Source organism: Melanerpes formicivorus, unplaced genomic scaffold (assembly GCF_026170545.1).
Source record: "Melanerpes formicivorus ecotype bairdi unplaced genomic scaffold, bMelFor1.0.p_v2 SCAF_90, whole genome shotgun sequence".
In the NCBI taxonomy this organism is placed as follows: Eukaryota; Metazoa; Chordata; class Aves; order Piciformes; family Picidae; genus Melanerpes; species Melanerpes formicivorus.
The window spans coordinates 2,403,107-2,426,793 of NW_027142442.1; the positions used below are offsets into that span (position 1 = coordinate 2,403,107).

The window sequence follows — 23,687 nt, forward strand, 5'->3', positions numbered from 1 at the left end:
TCACTGCTTTGCCGCTTTAAAACCACCTACATCACTTTCCATTAAGTGCTCTATTACCTAAGCAGAGAGCACAGCAAAGAAGAAATTGCAACCTTACCCACTGGTTTGTGCCATGTCATAGTACTCAAACTGCAAAGCCAGGGCCACTGCAGCCACCCCATTGCTGTTGCCAGGAAACAAGTTACCTTGTTTGCGTTTAGGTTCTTGTTTCAATCACAGACTTGAAAAATTTACTTCCATCTTCACTACCTAGCCCTCGGTGGGCATGCTCTTGAACAGTAGTAACTCTGAAGCATTTTTGTTCTTTAGGCCCTACTCCTTTCCTGAATTGAGACACTTGGCATTATCAGTGCACATGCCAAAACTATTTCAATTCTTTGCTCACAGCGTAACAGTTAATACCTGTTACTTCTCCTGACAAGACATATTTCTTTTGAGAGGTTCAGTAAGTAAGTAAGCTGGTACTGTGAATATTAGAGTCCTGAGGTGATTATAATGCATGGACTTGGAATGTATGAATTTGGAGAGAGAAGCAGCAAATCATTTCCCCAAATCAGAGGAATGTTCTCCTTAGCTCTCTTCTTGGCCTTGTGCAATACAAGACATGAAGCTAGTGTACTGAGCTAGGAAAGCTAAAGATGAAAAGATACTGTTTGACTTTATGTCCTGTCTGACAGGAAGAACCACTATACTGGTAAAGCAATGCTTGTGATGCCTCTCTTCTAGAGGATTGTCAACAGCTGATGCCTTGTATTCCCTCCTTCTTCCTGATAGCTAAGTAAATATCCCAGCTACTGCTCTGTGGATACCTGGGATCATGGATCGGGAAAGATTTCTTTCTGCTTTGCTGCAATTTGGCAAGAGCAGTGAATGTGCTAGGTCAGCAACAGGTTGAAGTTTGGAGCTGGATCACAGCTCTTGATTGAAGTCTTCTAAGCCTATGAGATTCATCTACCCCTGTAACTACCTGTCTCTTTCGAGGAAGATTTTTGTCTGCTTCCTGGGCAAGGAGAAGTTCCTATCAAATACCTTATCTAACTGATGATGCAAGAGAGAGCAGAAGGTATAATCCCAATTATATAGTTGCCTCTCCTCCCTCTCTCTGTTTCTTACCACAATCTCTTCCAAAATCTGGAAAATGGTATCTCTCTTTATCATCTTTATTCTTTTCCACTTACAAAATGTTTGGTACCTGCCTCTGATGCTCTGTTTTGAACGCTACAAATGTTAGTGTGCCTTCACCTGGTTTTGTCTTTGTGCACGTGTATGTCTGTGTACATTTTCATCTAAGATATCAGCAGGAACATGATCTGCTCTGCAAACAGAGCCCTGCTATTAATGCTGCAAAGACAAGAGCAGGTGTAGAAGGACCCAAAACAGCACTGGCCCTAAAAAAATGGGGGTTATTGAAAGACAGTCTTGACTCTTTGTTGGCAGCGTAGGGACTATGTTTGTCTTAACTCAGGGCTCCTAACACTGTTGTATCCAAGCATGGAATTTAATGGAAGGTCACACTTTGGGGACAGAGAACTCTCATTCAAGGCAGAACAGTACAGGTTAACTTGTGTTCAGACTCTTGCTCTGCTACAGATGGGCTCAGATTGGTCCAGGGCAAGCTACATAACCCCTTTACCATGTGATTTGGTAGTCTATAGGTTGGGAATTGTAGCACAGACATTTTAAAGATGAAGCAATGCTTGAAGTATGTCTCAGGATGTTCAGATGGGCAGCTGCTTTAAAATTACAATTGCAGTGTGAAAACTATTCCCTGCTTAAATAGACAAAAGTATACAGTTCATAAGGCAAACTAGATTTTGAAGAGAGAAAAAAAAAATCTGTGAGGCTTGGCAGAAAATGAGACACTGCCTTTGGTGGGAAGAGCAAGCTGGTTTGTTTGGGTATAGTGAAAGAAAATAGAAGAGAACCCACAATAAAGAAGGCTGCTTTGTCTTCATGGATAGAGTCTGGGTTAGCTGTTTGTTGTGGAAGAGGACGTGTGTGGGAGTTGTGAAATCCTACCAGTGATCAGAGACCTGTGCTTAGAACACCTAAGTTTCCCTGCAGGGTTACTAGCCTTGCAAAAGTGGAGGAATCAGGGCATGCAACATGGTGACTTGAGTCACCTCCAAATGAAAGAGTTGTATTCTAAATTCATCACAGTAACCCCTCTGTAACTCATTTCCTTAAATGAGATGGAGGCAGGGAAAGGTCTCTTGTCATTGAACTCTTTTTCCTAGCAAACATGATAAGAATGCATGTCCACAAGTCTCTTCTGTCCAGTTTAGGACTTCTAATTATTATGTATGTTTTTTGCCCCATGCAGATACCACTTCACTGACTTCCTTGTGAAAATACAATAATAGTGCCTTCATAAAAAGGGGGGGGGGAATAAATCCCAAACCCCCAAAAGTAACTAGATCTCTCCCTCTGCTGTATTTTACTTATTCACACAAAAAAATTAACCTTATCAACAAGTGAAATCAAGTTTGTCTGGCATGATTTGTAGGTTACTGCTATATTAGATCAAATGAAATTTCTGTCAATCAGTCAGCTTGCTAGAAAGTTGATCACTGTTTTATGATAAAAGTTAAAAGAAAGTAAAAAAAAAAAATTAATCTATCAAAAACCAGATTAGTCATTAAAGGATGGGGGGAAATCTCCAAAGAAAGTCTCTATCCATCATCTCTTGGAAGAGCCAGCAAAAGCAGATAGACATGTCTTTGCAATTCTTGCTTTCTTTCTGGGGAAGGAAATTGCATGTCTCAAAGAACTGATGCTGCCTATAGTTCCATCAGCCTATAGCACTCTGACTGTGCTCTGTCTGAGGCTAACATTGATGAAAAGTTGTTGTTCTGCATTTGGGCCAGGTGTGAGGAGAGCTGGTGATCTCAAAAGCCGGAGGCTGCTTTATGAAAGTCATCCCAATGGGTAGAGAATCTGTGGGTATGCTCTGCTCAAAGGTCACAGGCTGTGTGGCCAGGACTGTTCCTGCCCCTCCCAAAGGAGAAAGTCACAGTTCCAGGGCAGGATTCAGTGAGGATGGCAAACAAAGGCCATGCTCCAAGGGCAAGCTAGTGCTGTAGTTGGATGTGCAGTTCTGCCTTGTATTTGCTCAAATGGAGGATTTTGGATTCCACATCTGCCAGCTTAATCCTACAGTCTTTTCTAACCTCGTCTTAGTACTTTTTTGATAAACACACATATTGGAAGGAGGGCCATGCTGAGATCAGTGTTTCCTTCTTTACTCTTTGGGCTGAAAAGCAATTGGCTAATGCTGCAAGAAGAGTTCAGCAAGTATTGTGTGCAGAGGGGCTTGCAAAAGATGAAGCCTTCCAAAATTCCAAAATCAGCCTGCAGGATCAGTCTGCTTTCTTGGAAATTGAGGTTTGCAGATCAGGACTAGCCAGCAAGAGAGTATTTATTTCTATCCTTGTCAGAAAGGAAGAGCCAAGCCTCTGCACAGGTACTCTGAAGGCAGGGGAAGGTCTATTTGTCCATTTGCACTAGGTCAGAGAGATTAATGTCACATTTCTGCGCCACTCTCTAAATACCCCCCTTACCCAGGCAGTCCTCTGTCAGCAGCAGCCCATTTCCAGAGTACAAACCCACCATTGTACCGCTTATGTCAGTTAATTCAGCCCTGTGGACCTTGTGCCAGGCAATCACATGGCTCCCTGCTTGCCTCACCTTAGCTAGGATAAAAGATAAAACACAAAATAAAAGCACCAGCTACTGGGAGAGCAGGACCTGCCTTGCCAGCCTATTCCCACTGTCGTGTCCGTTCACAGAGAGCCCACACCAGCGCTAATCTCTGCCCAATCAGGATCCTGCCAGGGAGCATCTTTCTGGAGAAAATACTTTTCTGTCAAAATCAGCTCACTACAAGTGTCCTGACTGCTCTCAAACTATATCCTGCCCAGGCCCTGACCCTGTGTGCCTCCTGTAACCTCTTTTTGCTACTGTGCATCAGGAACCTTCTTTGTGGGGCAAACAGGTCACCATTGAGTCCCTGTCTGATCTCAAATTTCTGTTTGAAACATACTGGTACTGGTTTTGTCCTTCTTGCCTCTGCTTGAGGCAGGTGTTCTCCGATGTGGCTGGTGAGATTCGTTGCTTATAATCTTAGGTCCTACTAATGCTAATGCCCCACTAAAGCTCTTATCTTCCATCTCTTCAACATTTAAAGATGTAGAGTTTTTCCTGGGCTAATATATCACTTAGGTATGCAAAGGTGTATGTGTTCCATTTGTATTAATTCTGCTTCCTGGAAAGATATAGAATCTGAATTGTGTCACCTGCAGCATTCAGGCAATCAGATTCTGCTGTACTCAATACCATGGATGAGTCTTCTCTCTCTTTCCCATTTTCTAAACTAATCTGGTCTCTGTGACATCTTCATGTGTACCTTTCACCACAAAAGACCTCTGTTTTGACATACTTAAGCTGTCCTTATGCCTTAAGAATAGTTGATCAGAATCACACATCTTGTCCCTGCAGAGCCTGGGGACATGCTGGAGCATACCATTATTTTGTGTGGCGTTTGTAAGATCTCTGGTAGGGGAGGTGGTGAGGAAGTTACATTGATAGACTTCAATAAAGCAGGGACAGTTTACATTGTGAATTTGACCAGTCCCCTTCTTTGAATATTCTCCAGTTTCTACAAATACCAATTGTACAGAAAATTTTAGCCTAGTTTAGTCAGTGTTTATTGCCATGCTTATAGCTGAACCACACTGTATTTTCTTCTGTGCTCTGTCATCCCTCTCATCTGAAAAGTTCTACTCTGCCCTTATGGTGTTGTACACTCTTCTCTCAAATTAGATTCTGAGTTTTGTATTAATACCCTCTTAGATCCTACTTTGGTTCTTTTCATTTGCCTAGCATAAGAGTGAGTCTTTTATCCAGGTGTGTTTGTGTATATTTTCCTTTTCAAAAGGCCTCTAGTTCTTATTTATCTGTTAAGGATGTCTTTATATATTTGAGCAGTGGACACTAAACATGAAGTAGAAGTGCAGCAGAAAGACAAGTGAGGTTTGCATGAGTGCGCTTTGGACGGTGGAGAGTAGGTGGTAAAGAACAAATTGACCTTGTGGGGCACCTCTGTGTGAGTCAGGCTTTCAGTGCAAAACGGTGTGTGCTCAGCACGTGCCCGAGAGTCTTGCCTGCTTACATGGGGATGGACCTTCAGGCAGGTATTGATGCATCGCTGTAAATTTCAGCAAAATTCTGAGTCTGTGTGGGCACCATGAAGGCACGCCAACTCTAACAGCAGCCACTACATACACAGGCAGAGCTTCACAAATGTGTCTATCAATGAGGCTAGTTGTGTGTGCCAGTTTTGATGCTCGGAAAGGTTTCTGAGGGTCTGTGCCTTTTGTGCCTGGGAAAATGTGCCGTTATCCCAAATGTCTTGAGTTCAGGTGCCAGGATCTATTCTGGTGCGATTTAATGAGCTGCGCTGAAGTGACACCTGACTTAACACTGCTTTGAAATAGGACTGGGGCACTCCTGTGCAAGCGTGTTTTAAACCGTTCGTGTGTGTGTGGGCAAGCTGGAGTCTGAGTGCAGTGATTGGGCTGTGTAGGGCTGAGAAGTGATCTGTGCCGCTGCACGCAGTACGTGTGTGTGGAGTTACGCGTTTGTGACATGCATGTGCAAAGTGGCCCGCCGGCGTGTGTTGTGCCATGCATCTGCGCGGCTGGCCGGGGAACCGGAACCCGCGGCGTGCCCATGCGGGGTGCGAGCGGCTGCAAATATCCCCTAGGGCACCTTTCACCTCAGGGTTTTCTTTAACTCTGACCTCCATAGCCGGTGCCCGGGGCAGGCAGATTAGTGGGTAAGAGGGAAGAGGAGCGTGTGCTGCCGCTGCGATCGTTCCCGCGGTGGGATTGAACAGGAGCTGTGATTTCGTGCCACCCGCGCTGCCGGCAGCCCCGTCGCCCCAGTTGCAGTGCCAGGGTCAGCTCAGCTTGCGGCCCGCACTGCACCCCGCAAGCACTACTCCCGCGGCCCCGGCCCGGGACGCTCCGCCGCTTATCCTGGGGGAGCGCGGCGCCTGCCGGGACCGCGCGGTGCCGCCGGGTGCGCTGCGGTGCCGGTGCCGGGTCCGGCAGCCCCCCCGGCCGTGCCTCCCCCAGCCGCGCTCCAAGCCCAGCCCCTGCGCGGGAGCCAATAGCCGCCTTGCCGTCTCCATCCGTCTCCCGGCGTTAAAGCTACAGCGGGGCTCGGGGCGGCGAAATCCCCCGTGGCCGTGTCCTGCGCGCCGCCCGCCTCCTGCCACCGTCAGTGTGTCCGCACGCGAGTGTGGGAGCGGAGCGGCGCGGCGCTGGCTGCCCCGCCGCCGGCTCGGGCCGGCTCCTCTTCCCGCCGCTCCCCGCCCTCCCTGCCCGCTGCAGTTTAGTTGTTCTCTCGTGTTTCTTTCTTTCTTTCTTTCCTGTTTTTCTTTATTTCTTTTTATTTTAATTTTTTTTTTCTCCTCCAACCGGGAATGCTCAAACGGGACTGATGGACATTTCCGAGCTGTGCATCTCCGACCCGCTCGGCTACCACAACCAGTGAGTGCGCCGGGTCGGGGCCGGGCGGGCCGGGGCCGGGCTGGGACCGACGCTGCGTCCCGCTGCGGGTGGGACGGGACAGCGACCCCGCAGTGCCGCTGCCTGTCTGCCGCAGAGCTGCTGCCTGCCTCTCGCCCCTCGGGGCACCGCCGGTGTCTGGCGAGCAGGCAGGTGCAGCAGCGCCGGCGGAGCGGCGCTCAGCGGGTCGGTGTGTTGGTGCGTTTCTCTCTTGCCCTGTAACTTCTCCCTCTAATGTTTCATCTCCTAGGCAGAGGCAGCTAACAGTGAACACTGGCAGTCCCTCCTGCGCAGTTTTACTTCCCGTCTGTGCTAGGATTTTTATTGGATGAATTGCTAGACGTTTATAAAGATGCACATATAAAATTAAACAAAGTAGATCCATTAAAGTACTGTCTTTTATTTTAGAAGTCCGTTTTTTCACCTGAAATATCCTATAGAATTTTAGTTTCTCACAGTTTCCTGTTTGGATAGCCTGCCCAGGGAAAGAGTGGCAAGCAGGCATCCCGAGCTGGGACCAGTGGCTGATACCTTAGCACCTGCTAGTGCTCTTTGTATTCCGAAGTGGGCTGTGTTTAAAATCACTTTAGTATGTTAAGTTTGGTTTGATCCTTCTGGTGAAGTTAGGGAACAGGGCAGAATCGCGGCGTTTGCATCCAGCTGACTGGAGCAATTAGTTTTACATGCATTTCTCTTCTCCAATAAATCTCACCCTGAGTGGAGTCCCCTTTTGTGTCTTTGCATGTTAATCCATATGTCGTGCAGGTTCAGTGGTGTCATCGGAGGTGGGAGTGAAGTAATTTTGCCTATTTCATTGCTTTTGTTTTAAGAACACATTGCACTTAGTAAAATTAAAACAATTGAAACCAAACAAAACCCCCATAGTGATACTTACCCCTCTTTCCTCATTACAGCTGTCTTTTATTTGTCTTTCTGTCTCTTGCTCCCTGATATTCCATCTGTCCTTACATTCATTTCTTTTTCCATTAATCCCCTGCTTCCAGCAGTTTCATTAAAATGAGACTTAGTATTGTTAATAGAAATTAATAATCCAACCCATGTGATGTTCTTTTCCCCACTGGTGCTTCACTTGTGGCTGCCTCATTTTGAATTAAAAATAAACAAACAGTTTCTTAAGGGAAATATATTCTGTATGCTGCTGGGAATTTTTTAATATTAAGGCAAAAATAGAAAGTGCACTTAGCTTCATTAAAAAAATAAAAAGAACAAAATGCCACAATCTAAAGCTAGACCTTCATCATTTAGTATACCATCTCTTAGCTTCTTTTTTTCCTTCTGTGTTTTCTACTTTTGGAATTGAGAAAAGGAACTCAAACAACATAAAAATATCAAGAAATGATCTGCATGTTGTATTACTGTTAACCCTTTTTTACTTATCCATCCGCTCTCAGACAGCTGTCAATAATGTCAAGTGCACCTTACCCTATTCACAACTCTTTGGCCGCTGGGTAGGCAGATGAAGATGGCCCTAGGGGAAGTACCACTGAGCCCCTACGGCTTTACACTAGACAGAGAGTGCTGCTTTTTGAGATGAGAAACTGTTGTAGAGCTCTTTGTTTAGAGAAGTGCTTGGTTTGACACTGTGTGCCAACTAACCTCTTTAACATTGTTGAGGTTGGTGATGAAAGAGAAACATAATTAAAAATGTTTCAGCCTCTATTTTTTTGATCTCCTTATATTTTTATTTTTAAATATTTTTAATTAAAGGAGTACAACAATGCAAGGAAGTAGGGCTAAGTCTGAAAAAAGTTGGAAGTGAAAGATGTGAGAAGCCTTAAAAATAGAGTATATTTAAAGGTGTATGTCCAGTGTGTCAGGTACTGGTTTGATTTACGTTCTGCTTTTCCTAAAGTTACATTTCTGATTACACTCTTGCAACTGAGGATAAAAGTTGGCCCAATACATATACCTTTAATCACTATTTTTTCTCCCACTGTCACAATTATATTAAGATATCAAGTAAATACATGTATTAAATCTGTGCCCATGTCACTACATAGCTGTGTGAGCATATTACCCTTGTGCTGATTGACTCTTCTCATTGTTAGCCATTGAAAAGGTATTAGTAGTTATTTTGCTTTATTTAAAGAAAAACAACTGGTTGTAGTTATGTGGACAGGAATTTTTGTCAAATTCAATCTTAAATTAGAAGCAAATTTAAAAGTATTGCAAACTGCCTTTATTTTTGTTAATTTGCTCGTTAAGCTGTAGGAGAAAATAGGAAGAAGAGTAGAATGTAGAAAGAGAAGTAGATGTAGTCACTCAAGATATGTTACCTGGAAAATGTATTTCAACTCTCAGTTATTGAGAAAGGGAGAATACAAACCAGCAAAGGAGAGAAGAGGTGACTCCCTTCACCTTGGAGTTTAAGGAGAACTTCATTTTTTTAACAGTCAGACCCAAGAAGAGCCTGAAGAAAAACTAAGCAAAGAAATTCACTGTTCCTAATCCCACTCTTCAGGCTTTGGATTTGTCTTCCTCAAGCAGTGAAAGTTTCCTTTCTTTTGCCTGCTTAATTGGATCTGAGCAATTACACCTGGAACCTATGAAAGTTCTGGTCAGGAGGTTGTGTGGCTTCCCTCACCGCAGGATCTTGCAAGGAGAGCGAGAAAATGCTTCTTCCTAATTGTGACCCTCTGCGTGTCCTAGGGCAGTCTAAGTATTTAATTTCTTGCCTAAGAATTCATTCTTTAGAAACCGCCTACTGTCTTTTGGTACTGACCTTTGGAAGAACTATTGCCGAGGTCCTGGGTTAGGTGATGCTGCTCCAAGGAAGAAGCTTTTGTATGAGTTTGAATTATGAAACTAACAAAGACAATGATTTGTACCTGCAGTTTGTCTCTCAGGTGAGGGCATATGGCGAGAATACATTAGTTACACTGTACTGACGACGTCTGTCTGCAGTACAGCGGGAAGAGAATGTGTGTGCAGACGCCGCAAAGGTACACTCTGACATGTAAAAGATATGATTATATTTACACACAGACACATGTGCATCTATAAATATTTTTATGTAGGTGCACACACATATGTGTGTGTGGTCATACTGAATATTGGTGTTGCATGTCTCTGTTTCAAAGGAGAGCGAAGTACGGCATTTTTACTTCTCTGTATTAACTTCCACATCCAAGAGAATTTGTTTCTGCCTAGTTCTAGTTGCCACTAGAAATGTTGATAGGACTACAGAATTGCCATCTCTTTTTCTAATTAATATTCTACATGACAGGCAGAAACTGACCAAGGAACCATCATGAAGGGAAAATAAAAATCATTGGCAAATGAGGGCACCCTGCCAGATGCTGTCTCTTACACCGTTTCCTCTGATGTACAAAAAAGACACATGAGTCACTGATCTGATAAAAATGAAAATTATTTTATGAACAGAAGGAAAAAGTTGAAAGGAATAAGTGATATATTTGACAGAGAGCTGGAAAGGTATGACACTGGAATTTTAAATCAGTGAAGGAGTGAATTCTGGACATTACAGCACAGAATTAGCAAAGTTGTTGTCACTGATTCTAGTGCACAGACTGAGAAAATGTGACTTGATTTCAGAGGTTACTGGAAATCTCCATATTCCCTGAATGGGAGGAAATCTGAGACAAAGAAGCTGAATACAGTTGTCTGCTCAGTATCTCTGAAAGTCTGGGATAGGGAGGAGTTGTTAATTGGGGAGAATGGGGAGGGAGTTGTTTGTCTTATTGACAGAATAAATTGAAAAACCTCTGTAAGGGAAATGGCCTAGTTACTGGGTTCCTGATGAGGTTCCCATCATAGAATGCAGTCTCAGTACGCTAAGCCTATTGTGCACAAACCTGATGAGGACATTGGTACCTTTAAAGTATTTATATCAACTTTTTTCCTCCTCTTCCAATTCCACTTGTAAAAGTAAAGATGATCTAATCATTATCAATTATTGAGAAATATGGAAAGATCAATGTGTTTAAAAAATAGAATTTTTTTCATTGCATTGATTTGATGTAATCAATAAATATTGCATTTAGCCTGAGAGGGGAAAGACTTTGGAGAGATTGCATCAGAGAAAGTTGCTGTGACAGAGATTTCACATCCCGTTTTCCTCCTCTCCAAGAGAAAGCTGCTCTACTCCCTGTGCCCTTTCTGCTGTTAGTCCTTAGCCCCATTTCTGCACTGTTACTACTGCTCTGGAGATCATGTTATTTGAAAACACCTGCGTTCTCCAAGTAAATTCAGTTCAAAAGGAACTTTTGGGCATTGTGTCAGTGGGTCTCTCTACCAATTCTTCCAGGGCTCGAAGGCTATAAACTCCCTTTAGGGGATGGAGGAAGGGAGAAGGTAAAAGGTTTCAAGCTGAGATTAGGTAAACTTTACAGGTTCTGTTGGAAGTATGGTTGAATTTCTCCAGAGAGTGTAAAATGGCTAAGTCAGATTTAATTAAGGGAAGAAATAATAAAAGTAGAAAAATATGATGACAAAGATTGCATATAAAAGCCAAAATCATTTCCGCAACTTCTCCTTCAAACTTGCACTCCTTGGTTTAGGAGTTGGGGTCATAGCAGTAGCTAGTGTTGCATGTCAAGAATTCCACCATGGATTGCAGAGACTGGGAAATTCTTCTCAGCTGGGGATGTTCTTTATTTCATGGAGCTACTGACAGTAACTTTACAGCCAGAAAGCACAACAGAATTTTTAGTTTGTACAGTGCGAGCAAGTAAATTTTGCTGCTGTGAGGTTCCCAGGGATTGCTGCTGTAGAAACTGGTGGGAGAAGGAGAAACATCAGAGCTTCCACAGCAAACTATGAATTGGGTGGTTGGTAGTTTAGCAGAGGCACTGAACAAAAGAAGATACTAGCAGTAGTTGGCTATGGCGACCTTGCCCATGAAAGGAAAATCTTGATTTCTTTACGTCTTCCTGGTATCGGCTGCATTTGAGTTCTGAATAGCCAGCAGCTCTGTGTAGCTTGCACGTGTAAAGTGCTTTGTACCTTTCATTGAAGACAGAACACAATTCAGTATTATTCATTAGTGAGAGCTGTTGACCTGGTGATTTTTGCTGCTTTGAAATGAAATTGCAGTAACTTGTTTTTTTTTGCATTTGTTTCCATCTTTGCTGTGCTGCCTCTCTCTAAAGCTTTGCCCTGTCTCTTCAGAGCAATAGAGATGCCCACAAAATGATCCTTGCAGCTGGAGCACAGTGCACTTTGATTCTTCCAGTGCTTGAGAGTCTGCTGCTGGCAGTGACTGTCCATGAGGAGAAACATGCCTGCTCAAGGTGGAACACTGTATAATAATATATTTGTCATGTTTGTAATTGCAAATGTAATTAGCAAACAAGCTCTAGGGGATTCAGGACTTGAAACTTTCAGTGCACATCGTTTGACCCTATCTTGACTGGACCAGAGCTTGTATGCTGCTGTTAACCCTTGCTGTTCTTGCAAAGAAATGCTCCTTTTAGTCTGCTGCTAAGTTTCTGTCTTTTTCCCTCCCCCAGCTTGTTGGGGTTTTTTGTTTGTTTTGGTTGGTGGTTTTTGGTTTGGATTTGGGGTTTCTTTTGCTTGAGCAGTATTATATCTGTATTTGCTTATACTTTCTTTTATCGTGATGGCAAGTGCTTATGTTCCTCCTGCGACACGCACACTAATATTTCCTCTCCTAGCACTTCTGACAGAGTCTGGAAAGCATTCTGCAATGCCCTTTGTGAAGAGCACTGTGTACCAGTAAGTGCTTTTGCATACTGAGCTGTTCAGTGCATTCCTTTCACCACAGGCAACGTTACTATTCAGTGCCCCTTGCACTTCGCAAAGACAACTTGCGAAAAGCAGGTGGCAAGCTGTTATCACACAACCTGCGATGGCTCTGTGTCCCTGCTGAGCTGGAATTTTCCTGCACTCCCTTTCCGAATGGGGGAGGAATAAATATTTAAGAAATTATGTTTATTTAGTGGGATCCTGACAAATCTCAGTCTGGTTGCCTTTAGGATTAGGATTTGTTGTCTCTATATAAAGAATATTCCTGATCCATAAAGGATTTAGTGAACAACAGAGAATCTGTTCATAAAATCACAAACTTATGTGTGTGTAGGAAGCAGAGGGCTACTTTGCCTTTTCATGCAAATATTGACTCTTGCTTACTTTTTTATTTCCAGGATAGGACTTAAATGGTGATAAAATTTGGGATGGGTCTGTTCTTGTTTTGGACAGAGTTTTATTTAGTCTTGTATTTTTTGTGTGCATAAAAGGAAATAGCTTAAAGGTAGAGATGGGCAGCCATTTTCATATAATTTTTGTTGTGACTGTAAGGACATCTCACAAACATTGCAGCCTGTTGAAGGCTTGGAAAGAAAAAGAAAGCCTATCCTACTTTAGTCTTGGTAGGGTAAGAGCTTCTGTCGACAACCCCTTCCTTCACTCCAGATTTTTCTTTTCCATTCCCAGAAATTGTTTGATTTATCAAATTTTTTAAGGGTCATATATTTTTTCTTGGATTAGAATGGCCTGTGAGGTGGGTGATGGAAGTGGGACCTCCAGCTCCTGAATAACAGGAGACAATTTCTCATAGCACCTTTTGTTTTGAATTGATGTCGTGTGTTTTACTGCAGCTGGTTTTAGACGAAGATTTCTTGTTGCTCTGTGTCTGCTGCTCTAAGAGGCTGTTTGTAAACACAGCGTATTTAGGAGTGTTATTTTCTAATTTTGCCTCCTTTTACTCCTGGCACTATAAAGTTCCCTTTAGTAGTAATGGCCCTCAATCTCCGCTGATGGAGCCGTCACTGTGAACAATGCTGGTGAGTGTATTGTCTCGCTGTCCTTTTACTCAAGAGAAAGGTCGAAAGAACAGCTTAAACAGAAAAAAACAAAAAAGGTCAATTCTCCTGTTATGATTTTGTGTATGGAGATGATGATTTAAAGGAGGTGTGAGCACTTGGCTGAAAATAAGAGAAAAATATGATTTTTTCCTGTGGGTTGACGCAGGTATGTTTGAGGGTTTTTTTTTTTCCAATGTGCTGCCATGAATGATTGCAAGCCAAATGTCTCACTAAGATTTACATCATTTTATATATTAAACAACCAGCTGAGAATAAGGGCACTAAAGAATTATTATTTAACAGATTTATTATTTTTTTTTTTTCCCCCCTAAAGTCTTCTGTGTCATTTTTGGTTTTATTCAGTCAATCTGACAAGTTTCTCATCCTCAGTCATATTATTTGTTTCGTGATTTAAGAAATTTTACTCATCTGGCTGAATTTTTCACAGATGTGGCAACATAGTGGTGGAGAACATAAGGTGTTAACTGATTTTAGGGATTTGGATTAGAATTGTTTTTTGAAGTACACCTAAGTCAGAATTAGCTGATAGGCATTTTCAATGTGTTAATTTTTCATCATACTTTGCCTTTTATTTTATTTTTTTTTTTAAACTATCTCTATACAGCAATTTGAGGGAGTTGCTGTTGTTTTCTTTTTCTTTGCTTCTGGACCATGTATGGCGTGTGATTTCTATCTACTCTTAGTAGTTCAGAAAGTGCTGAAGAGGAAGAAGCGTCATTCAATTCTTTAGGACATACAAATTCGGTCCTTTGTCAGCTCCTCTTCATGATGTTGCTTCTATATTTGTCTCTAAGAGTTTCATTCAGTGTGTTTGTAGTTTTTGAGTTTCTGTTGATGGGGTAGTTTTTTGTCATTTTTGTAGATTAAGTGGGTAATGGTACAGTGAGACATTGAAAACCTTCTCTTATGAAACTAAAGCCTGTTGCCTGATAGTCTTTAGTTGGCAATTTTTGTTGTCAGACTCATTGGTAGTGCAAAGATATCTGTCTGGACCAGAGCTCTCCATACAGTGAACTATATTAAACAGTGACTTCCAAGCAATGATGTGCAGCCTACAATGCAGCCTAGCCAGGGACTAGGGCAGGGAAGGGGCCACAGCTGTCCAGTACAGTCAAGACTCAGATTCAAAGCCAAGGAACTCCCAACACAGGACTTTGCATGTCAGTACTTGGGCTTGGTGAGGGATGTTGGCTTTAGTTCTCATGCGTTCTTTTTGTCTTACTAGATTGTAGCAAATATATTCCTTCAGAATAGTTGACTGAAGTTGCCCAGTAGTACCAAGCACACTGTAGAGGACAGAAATGAGTCAAAGTACAAAAGAAATGATTTTCTTGCGTACAAACATCTCTAAGTATATGGATGGATATACATCGGTGTGCATGTACACCTTGAATTCCACATATAGATGCATGTACTATAACAGAACAGATGTGTACCACATAATTTTATATACAACCACACATTTATTTGGTATTGCATAGTGTACTGTTTCACTTGAACAGTTGTCCTTACTACATGTCTTTGTATGCATATGCAAATCTATCTGCAAATGGTAACGTATTTCTGCATGTGTGTTCTTGTATAAACCTATAAGGACAGGGTATGCCTGCCATCCACACAACGTTGTTCCAAGTCTTTACTCATTAAAGCCTGTATGTCTGTTCATAGCCTTACACAGAAGGTGTTCTATAAATGTAGAATGCTGTGCAAACATACCCTATACAAAAATTTGTGCTTAAAAATAAATGAAGTGGCATTTCTCTTACACAATTACAGGTGATATAGGGTTAGGTGCTACTAAAACACTGCAGTTAGCTCTTCTTTCTTCTTAATCAATGTGTGTTGGAATTTGTGATTTTTTTAAAAAGAGGATCAGAGCTTTTCTTTGCATGCAGTGTCAGAGAGGAATCTGAAAAATCGTGCACAGACCATAGGTCCAGCTACAGCATTGTCCAGGTGAAGTTAGGCTCGTGTACCAGTAAACTCAGTGGGTTGGAATTTCTCCTGCTTTATTCGTGGTTATTTTGGGAATGTCTGGGTTTGTTTTTGTTTGGTTTTGTTTTCTTGTCTTTTGTTTTCTTTTGTGTGTGTGTTGTTTTGTTGTTGGGGGGGTTTGTGGGTTTTTTCTTGTTTTTAATGTGATTTTGGTTTTTGAAGGCACAAAATACGTGTGCTACTTCTTATGGAATCGCTTACTTGGAAGGTTATTAGGTGATGAGATACTTTGGGTTTTATTTCAACACCTGCAGTGTTTCTGATGATTCTTTTTAAAATTTTATTTAGAAGTGTTTTTTATTTGAAAACAAAACAGTTCCTTTTCTCCTAGCACTTACGGCTAGAGGACTGTCATTGCAAAAGGAACTATAAGCCCTAATCACTGCCCAAGATCATTGCTTCTGTAATAATATGGATTATCTCAGTTGAAATTTTCCCTTGACTTCCTGTTCTAACATGAAATTGCTTTTTAGAAACATGAACAAAATTAATTCCACAGCCATTTTTAAATGATGTAGTTATGAAACAAACCCGAGAAGCTCTCACATTACGATGATGTGGTATTTATTCATGTTTTACTACACTGATTTTCCTTAGCGTTTCCCCCACAGGTTTTTAGGGAAAAACAGATGTGCTGCCTCCCCACTTTTAATTGTTGGCTGAAAGAAGGAAAAAATGCCTGCTTTTGGCTGGTCTGCTTTTTCAACATGCTATTACTTTGCTTCAGTCTCTGCAAAACCTTATAGATTCAATTCCCCTGTTGGACCAAGAGTTAAAAATTAATTCATGAATAATAAAAAACAATCAGTCTTGTTGAGTTTAAGAAGGATTAGAAGAAAGGTTTTTGTACAGAAGCAGTTATATATCTTGGTGGTGATGTTGTTGGGCTAATAGGTATTGTACTAGGTCCCGTTGGTTATTTGATAAAGGTAGCTGATTTGCAAATAGGATTGTTATCCCGATGACTAACAAGCCTAATATTGGATGGATTAAAAGAGGTTGGGCGGCTGGTGTCTATTGTAAGTTCTCAACTCTCTCTTAGGAGGTAATTTATTTGATTCAGACATGTAGGCTGAAAAGGGACTAGGTAAATACATACCATAAAGAAATGGTTCATGCTACTTTACTGCATCTAGGATTTTCAAGGAAGACAATGTGACTTGAGCACCAAATCCCACCAAGTGTCAGCATGCCTGTGATGGGGAGCTGTCCATAGCACGGTGAGAGGCTTGCACAGACGTCAGGCGATCCTATGCTCGGGGTGTGTAGCTGATGGAGGGTGGACACAGAAAATTCTGTGGTCCCCTTGAGACAGAGGAAAGATTTGCACCCAAAATTTTGTGATGCAAAACCTTGCCCTGTCCCCAGATAAATCTGCTGTGTAATACTGGAGAAGGGAAAGAAGGCAGTAGGAAGCATGGCTCCTGGGGAGTAAGGGTGGAGGGGTGGAGGTTTCCATTTTTTATTATTATTTTTTCAAAGGGTTCAGGGCTAAAGATAGAGTTTAAAGGAAGCCTTAAGGAAGGTGGGCAGAGGCATCTTGTTTTGGGGACAGTGTTAGGAAGGCTTCTCTTCTGCACCAGACAGCCATTCAGCAGTTAGATGGAGGTCTGGGGGAGGAAGAGGACATGGCTGCCATTGGCAAGAAGAGAAATGGATAAATCTTTTAAAATATCTGCTCTGCAAGAGATTTTTAGGTCTACAGAGCCTTGGTGAGAAAACCATCTTGAGCGACAAATTCTCCTCCTGTAAGAGGATTTTGCTGTCACACTTAAGAGCCACAGCATCTCTCTTTCAGCTGTCGCTGTGGGAAAACTTGCAAACACAGGATCTTTGGGAGGTTAAAGACAGTGATATTCAGCCTGCAGGCAACTGGCTGTTAGAGTAGAAATAAAGGCAGCACAGGGAGAAGTGTCCTTTCAAAAGGAGAATAGTTTTCCTTCCTTCAGTGAGGGACTGGCCGGTGGCTTTGCCTCCACCTGTCCATTGCTCTAGTGCAGGTAGGAGCTGAAAGAGCTCTGCAGCCATCTGCAGGGCTCCGCCGACAGTGCGCCGGGCACCTCAGTGCTGTGAGAGGGGCTGCAGGGCCTGCCTGGAGACGAGCCATCACTCCTTTCTATTCACCTGCCAGCTCTTTGGAAATGTCCACATTACTTTGTCCTCTAAAAAGTGTGTGTGGGTTTCATAGAATTCATTGGGTTGGAAGGGACCTTTAAAGGTCACCTAGTCCAACCCCCTGGCATCTCATAGTGCTGTCATTATTGCATAAAGAGAGTGGTTCCATGTTTGTACACCTCATGGATCCTGCAGGGAGTCTGCCATCCCTGACGTGTCCTACACTACATACACTCTTCCACAGCTCACATGTTTGGACATGTCACCAAAGCCCCTGAAGGAGATCTCCCTCTGTGGAGATCTCAAGGTAAAAAAGCTTCATGAGAAAAGAGAAACCTTAGTTTCTCATGTGAGTTTCATGCAGTCTTTGTGAGTGCATCTTTTGTGTGTCTGCACACTGTTTCCTAAATTAAACAATTTCTTACTTTCTCACAGAATGGTTAGAAGGAACCTCTGGAGGTCATCTGGTCCAGCCCCTCTGCTCAAGCAGGGCTACCTAGAGCTGGTTTCCCAGGGCCATGTCAAGATGGCTTTTGAATATCTCTAGGTTGGGAGGGGAGACTCCACAACCTCATTAGGCAACCTATGCTGGGTCACCCTCATGGTGAAGAAGTGTCTGTGTATATTCAGACAGATCATGCCGAGTTTCAGTCCATGCCCTCATGTTATACTCCTTTATTTACTGTTTCCCTCATACTGGAGTTTACCCAATTGTTTTGTGGTGCCTTAAAACTCCATCTAGTTTTTCAATCTCTTTCCAATAAATTGACACATAGAAACTTTAGGTAAATTTAGGTTAAGCCTAAGTGGATGAGAAGTATCCCCTTCCTGGTTCCGTGGCAGTGTATATTGATGTCCTTGCATAGGTGACTGACAGCTGGGAGTGTAACTGTGTCACTGGGGTCTGAATTGCTGGACTCTTGCAGTGTGAGTTAAGACTGACAGATGTGTTGTCTTAGATTCACAATTGGTTTATCAAGACCATCTATTGTGTGTCATTAGGAGATACTGGAATTTCTTGTGCACATATGATGAACACACAGAGGTATTTGTTTCAGGTATCCTCTTAGTAGCTGGTTTATCAGGGTTCTTAACAGGGTAAATGAATAGTAGTGAGTAACGATTCAATGCAAATTCAACAGGGGACAATCCATTCATTTGGGGGTTGCCATTATTTTGTCTCCTGTTCCCAATACTCGTTGTGTCTTTTTTCTTTTGGGAGAATGACGTCTGAGTAGTCTGACTGTATCTTTGGTACACCACAAATATGCGAGTTAGGATAAGGATTTGACACTGTTCATGATGTGGACTACTGAACCAGGGAAAAAGCCCTTAATAGCCATAGAGAAAGTCTTTGAGTAGGATGCCATATTAAAATTACTTCTACCGTGATAGAAAACCTTCTGCCGGCAGTAATGTAGTCAGGACTTGCTGCCTTCTAGGAGTGACTGCTGTGCTAACAGGTTCTGATTCACTTGCACCAATAGGTAATGTCTATCAGGTTACTTTATCTTCTGAGAGCAGCTAACAACCATGAAATGCTGTCACTGTTGTTGAAGAAAGAGGCTGGTGTTCAGAATTTATATGGGAAACCCGACAAGCAGAAGCCCCATGATAGAGAAGCCATCTACAAGCTTTGAGCACGTTTGGGAACTTGCTTCTTAAAACCATCTTTGAAGGTGCTTTGGACCTGAGTCTGCTGTCATTTTCACTTGAGTAAATGACAGGTAACAGTGAAAGTCAGAGGGGATACACCAACATAAAAGTGGCATAAGATTGATATTAGGCCATTCAGTTCAATATCACAGTGGAGGAAGATATGCCTGGAAACAGTGTAAGAGATCATGGTAGAGGTAAAGGGTGTGGGCAGGAGGAGGGAAGGGCTAAAGCTTTGTTTAGGAAGGGCAGAAATTAGTGATTTTTTTCTTTCTGTAAAACTGCCAGGTGTTGTTAGTGCCTCAGATCATTGGCTGCTTCTTTCAGAGTTCAGGTTTCACGCTTCCAATGCATGAAATGATTCTTTCAGCCCTTTGGGAATAATTTGGAGTATGTTGGAGAAGGCTACTTTGTGGTAATTGGGGAGCAGTTTGATGCATTGCTAAAATGCACAGAGGACAAAATGCCAAATGAAGTGTGAGAGGAGGTGAAGTGTGAACTCGCTGAAGTCGCAAAGAATATTATTGGGATAAAAACACAGCAGAGGTGAGTAAAGCAGGACTCCAAAGTAGCATTACAGCATGTGGGGAATTCCAGAAAGGTCCAGGTGAGAATGCACTTTGCCAGGTTTATGAGAATGAAACCTGTGGAAGAAGGTGGCCTGTACAAAGGAGAAAGGAGATTAGAACACAATAGCAGGAAAGAAGAGACCTAGCTCTGATTTCAAGCTCCTTTTAAGGTCTCTCTGTAGTGCCTGAGCAGCAGTTGCATCTGATCTATAGCAGTAGATAAAATCAAGAAAAAGTGGAAGGCAAATGTAACAAGCTGTGACTTAAATAAAAACTCTGGGATGTTCCCCTGGGGGTAGGAAATGTGTGTTTAGCACCCTCTGATTCTGCAGTATCCTGAGAACCCCACTGCTGACAGGAAATGCTAAAAACAACAGTAGGCAATACTCTACTGTTCTAGATGCTGTTGAAGCTGTGTTTGACTGGAGCTGGTGATCTGGAGGAAGGATATGCAAGGGCAGAACCTGTGTCACAAAGCTGGAGATCAGACTGTGATGGAGCGGTGGTGACTGAAAAGCTGAGGACAGCAGTCCAGTCGCTGTGGCTGCGTCTTGCCACATGACTGAGGTTTCTGTCTGCAACACTGAAGGAAACATCCATTTCTCACCACTTTCCTTATTTAATTTATTGAGCATACATTGAAAACACAAAGTCATTTCTTCCTGTAGAAAGCTGGAATTTTAACAATACAACAGTTTTAGTAGAGGGAGAGATCACAGGGGAGGAAGAAAGATTTTGCTAGCATGTGCAGAGGTTTCTTGTGATAAAACTGAATGAGAATTTGCTGAAAAAAATCTGGCCAAACCTTACAAAACTCCTGCTTTTTTCTCTCCCAGCTTTTTAATTCAGTCTGCTCTGTCTGGTCTATGGACTGGAAATGGCCTTTCCTTCAGATTTGCAGACTGTCTTGTTTTGCCTCTCTGCTACAAGGTGAAAGTTGTCAGCAACATCCTTGTGAGGTGAGAAGGATGCACATATGCAAAGCCTGCCCACACAAACGCAGAGGTCCCTTTCACCTGACAGCCCTGTCACTGGCTGAAAGCAGAGCCTGCCTCCTGCACCCGTTGTGGGGAACCTGAAGGCCAGGTGGTGCTGGGAGTAAATTGCCCTGGAGAGCAGTGATGAGAAGTAGGGCAGCAGGATATTTCAGAGGGCAGAGGAGCTTTGAAATGGAGCTTTTGACATTGTAAAGATCTGCTGTGTGTAATGTCATGGGGCCTGAAGGAAGAGAACTGTTCCCTTGGGATGAGGAGATCTATTACACTGTGTTTAGCATCACTGTAACTAGAAAAGTAAGATGCACATTAGCAGCTGTTAAGAAGACTGTGGTGCACTTCTGCTCCGAGGGAGTGAAGGGAGGCAGAAAGGACACATTGCTGTGAGGTGGGATGGGAGTGGAGTCCTGTGCATCGGCTGGGACAAGTTAGAGCAACACCAGCCTGGTGTGGAAGAAGGAAAAACTTGAGTAACCCTTTTAATTGTGATAGAGATATTATAGAATATCCCTAGGAGAAAAGCTCAGTCAGTGAACTGGAAAAGGAGGGCAATGGAGACCATCAAGCAATTTCAAAAGTGTTTCTGGCCTGTTCTGGTGGCTGCTGCTGGCTATTAATACTGTTTCAAGACTTTTTACTGTGTTTCAGGAGTACAGGGCACTTCCCTGTTGCCTACTTGTTGACTCTTAGCAGTGTGGCGTGGGAGACCAGTTTCACTTTTTCCCAGCTTTTCTTTTTATCTGAAGTACTTTCTGCTGCTTGGAAGGGAACAGAGAATGTGGCATGTGGCATTACCTGCTGGAGAAGTTCGTGGGACGGTGACTTTGCTTTGTAGTTCCTATTCTGGTGGCTCTACATTTTGTAGTGCTTGGTCTAGCAAGTGTCCATAGAGATGGGTAAGGAAAGGAAGGTTCTGTGGAATACTTTGCATTAATATTTTACAGAAAACTTTTTATGCCAGTGAACATATGGAGAGTTACATGGTGTCTGTCTTCTGCTTCTTAATGTAAACCAATTTGCTACCTCAGCTGTGCCTTATGCGTGTGCCCTTTACGGGCTTCTTGTGTGTGTCCATCTGTACTAAAGCAAGCAAGGATATCTTGCATGAAGCTCCATTTTGGAGCATCTCAGAGCATCTCCTTGGCATGAGGGAGGTTGTGTTAGGACTCCTGCTGTAAAGGCAGTATATAAACCAGCATAACAGGAGCATGAGCTTGCTGAATGAGCATATTAAATCTCTGACAGAATTCCTGATTCCAGCAGGAGATGTATATTTAGGATTAAGGTTATTGAACCAATACCTGGTTAAGGTCTCATCAAGACTGAAAGATACTTTGTGGAGGTGAGTTGGAGAGTATTTGCTTTGGGGAGCTACAATTTTAAGGGGCAGGGACCAGTGCAGTGCTGGATAGGAGCATTTAGTACCTCAGAAGTTAATTTTGGAAGAGGTAGTCCATGATGTTGCTTAAACAAGCCTGATACCTGTCCTCTCCTTTCTGCAGGGATGTAAAGGTTCAAAGTGAAAGATCTTCAGAGGAAAAGGAGGTAGAAGGTGAACTGTGTTTCCATGTGATGATGTTGACCCTCTGCCAGACATGTCCTGATCTGCATTCTGACATTTGCTTATCACATGGGGAACAGGGGTGCATCTTTTACTTCCAGCAGCCCAGCTGCCAGGATGGACTAAATATTCATTTGTAGCCAAAGGGGCCTGTCAGCCTCCAGGAGACACCAAACAGCAGCACTCAGAAAAATTAGCAACAGCAGAAGTACATTATACAATTCATCAATCTTTTGTTTTCAACACTGAAGCAATGCAACTTGGGGCATGTGGGTTACATCAGGGTCAGCACTTTCATCAGGAGATGCCTGGTCCCCCAGCCTCAGCCCACCACCCATCCCCAGGGGTGCAGCAGAATTGCTTCCAGCAGTGGGTGCAGTCAGCTGCTTGGTGCGGGTAAGTGAGGCTGGAAGCAGCCACTCAGTTCTAGGCAGTGTGAAAAATCAGAGGCAGTTAGGTACGCGTAAAAATCTTATAAGTTTCCCTGGTGTCAGCACAGGCCAGTCCTGATTTAAAAAATGAAATATGGCAGCTAATTAATCTAGATCATAGCTTAATCGCCTGTGGTGGCTTTTAAAAAAAACATTTTTGTGTGAATTTAGCACTCATGAAATGAGAGGCTGAGATTACTGCACAGACCAAAGCACAGCACAGATAAGCTCCCTCCTGCCAGCCCTGGTCATGCGTCTCTGCAGTGACCTGTAGTAGCCACTGCTGTTACCTCTGGAGCTTGTCTTTCATCCCTCCACTGCAGCGGCATCCACACATCCAGTGAGACACACACCTCCCCAGTGACTCCACATCTTCTTTTGGGAACAGTTGCAGAGGTTTGGAGGCAAAGAGCAGCAGCTTTATGGGTTCACCCCAGGACAATATGGAGAATGCATCTTCCTAAGGCCCAGGTTGCAGTGTGCTACCTGCTGTTAGAGGTGTGGTGAAACATGGTACTGCCCTGAAAAGTGTGGCATGAACTGGGAAAGGAAATGGATTGGCGATGGATTGGAAAGGAAATGGATAAGGGTGACCTTATCACTCTCTACAACTACCTGAAGGGAGGTTGTAGACAGGCGGATGATGGTCTCTTCTCCCAGGCAGCCAGTACCAGAACAAGAGGACACAGTCTCAGGCTGCACCAGGGGAGGTTCAGGTTGGATGTTAGGAAGAAGTTCTATACAGAAAGAGTGATTGCCCATTGGAATGGGCTGCCCAGGGAGGTGGTGGAGTCGCCGTCATTGGAGGTGTTCAGGAGGAGACTTGATGGGGTGCTTGGTGCCATGGGTTAGCTGTTTAGATGGGTTGGATTGGTTGATGGGTTGGACGCGATGATCTTGAAGGTCTCTTGCAGCCTGGTTTGGTTTATTCTAATAAAGGTTTATTCTAATAAAGAAGGCACCAAG

General features: G+C 43.1%; 1 protein-coding gene across 3 annotated transcripts in view; it reads left to right on the forward strand.

Moving 5' to 3' along the window:
- The window catches only part of ESRRB (estrogen related receptor beta), a 138,567-nt gene that overhangs the window by 41,728 nt on the left and 73,152 nt on the right, over window positions 1-23,687 (forward strand). The window contains exon 1 of one of the 3 annotated variants that reach the window (XM_068165562.1): window positions 6,286-6,554. The exons of 1 other annotated variant lie outside the window; for it this stretch is intronic. In XM_068165562.1, coding sequence (XP_068021663.1) covers window positions 6,505-6,554 — 50 coding nt within the window. In that variant the 5' untranslated portion in view covers window positions 6,286-6,504. Of the gene's footprint in view, window positions 1-6,285; window positions 6,555-11,797; window positions 11,846-23,687 lie in introns of those variants that run through there. One more of the 3 variants, XM_068165565.1, reaches the window with a different exon arrangement.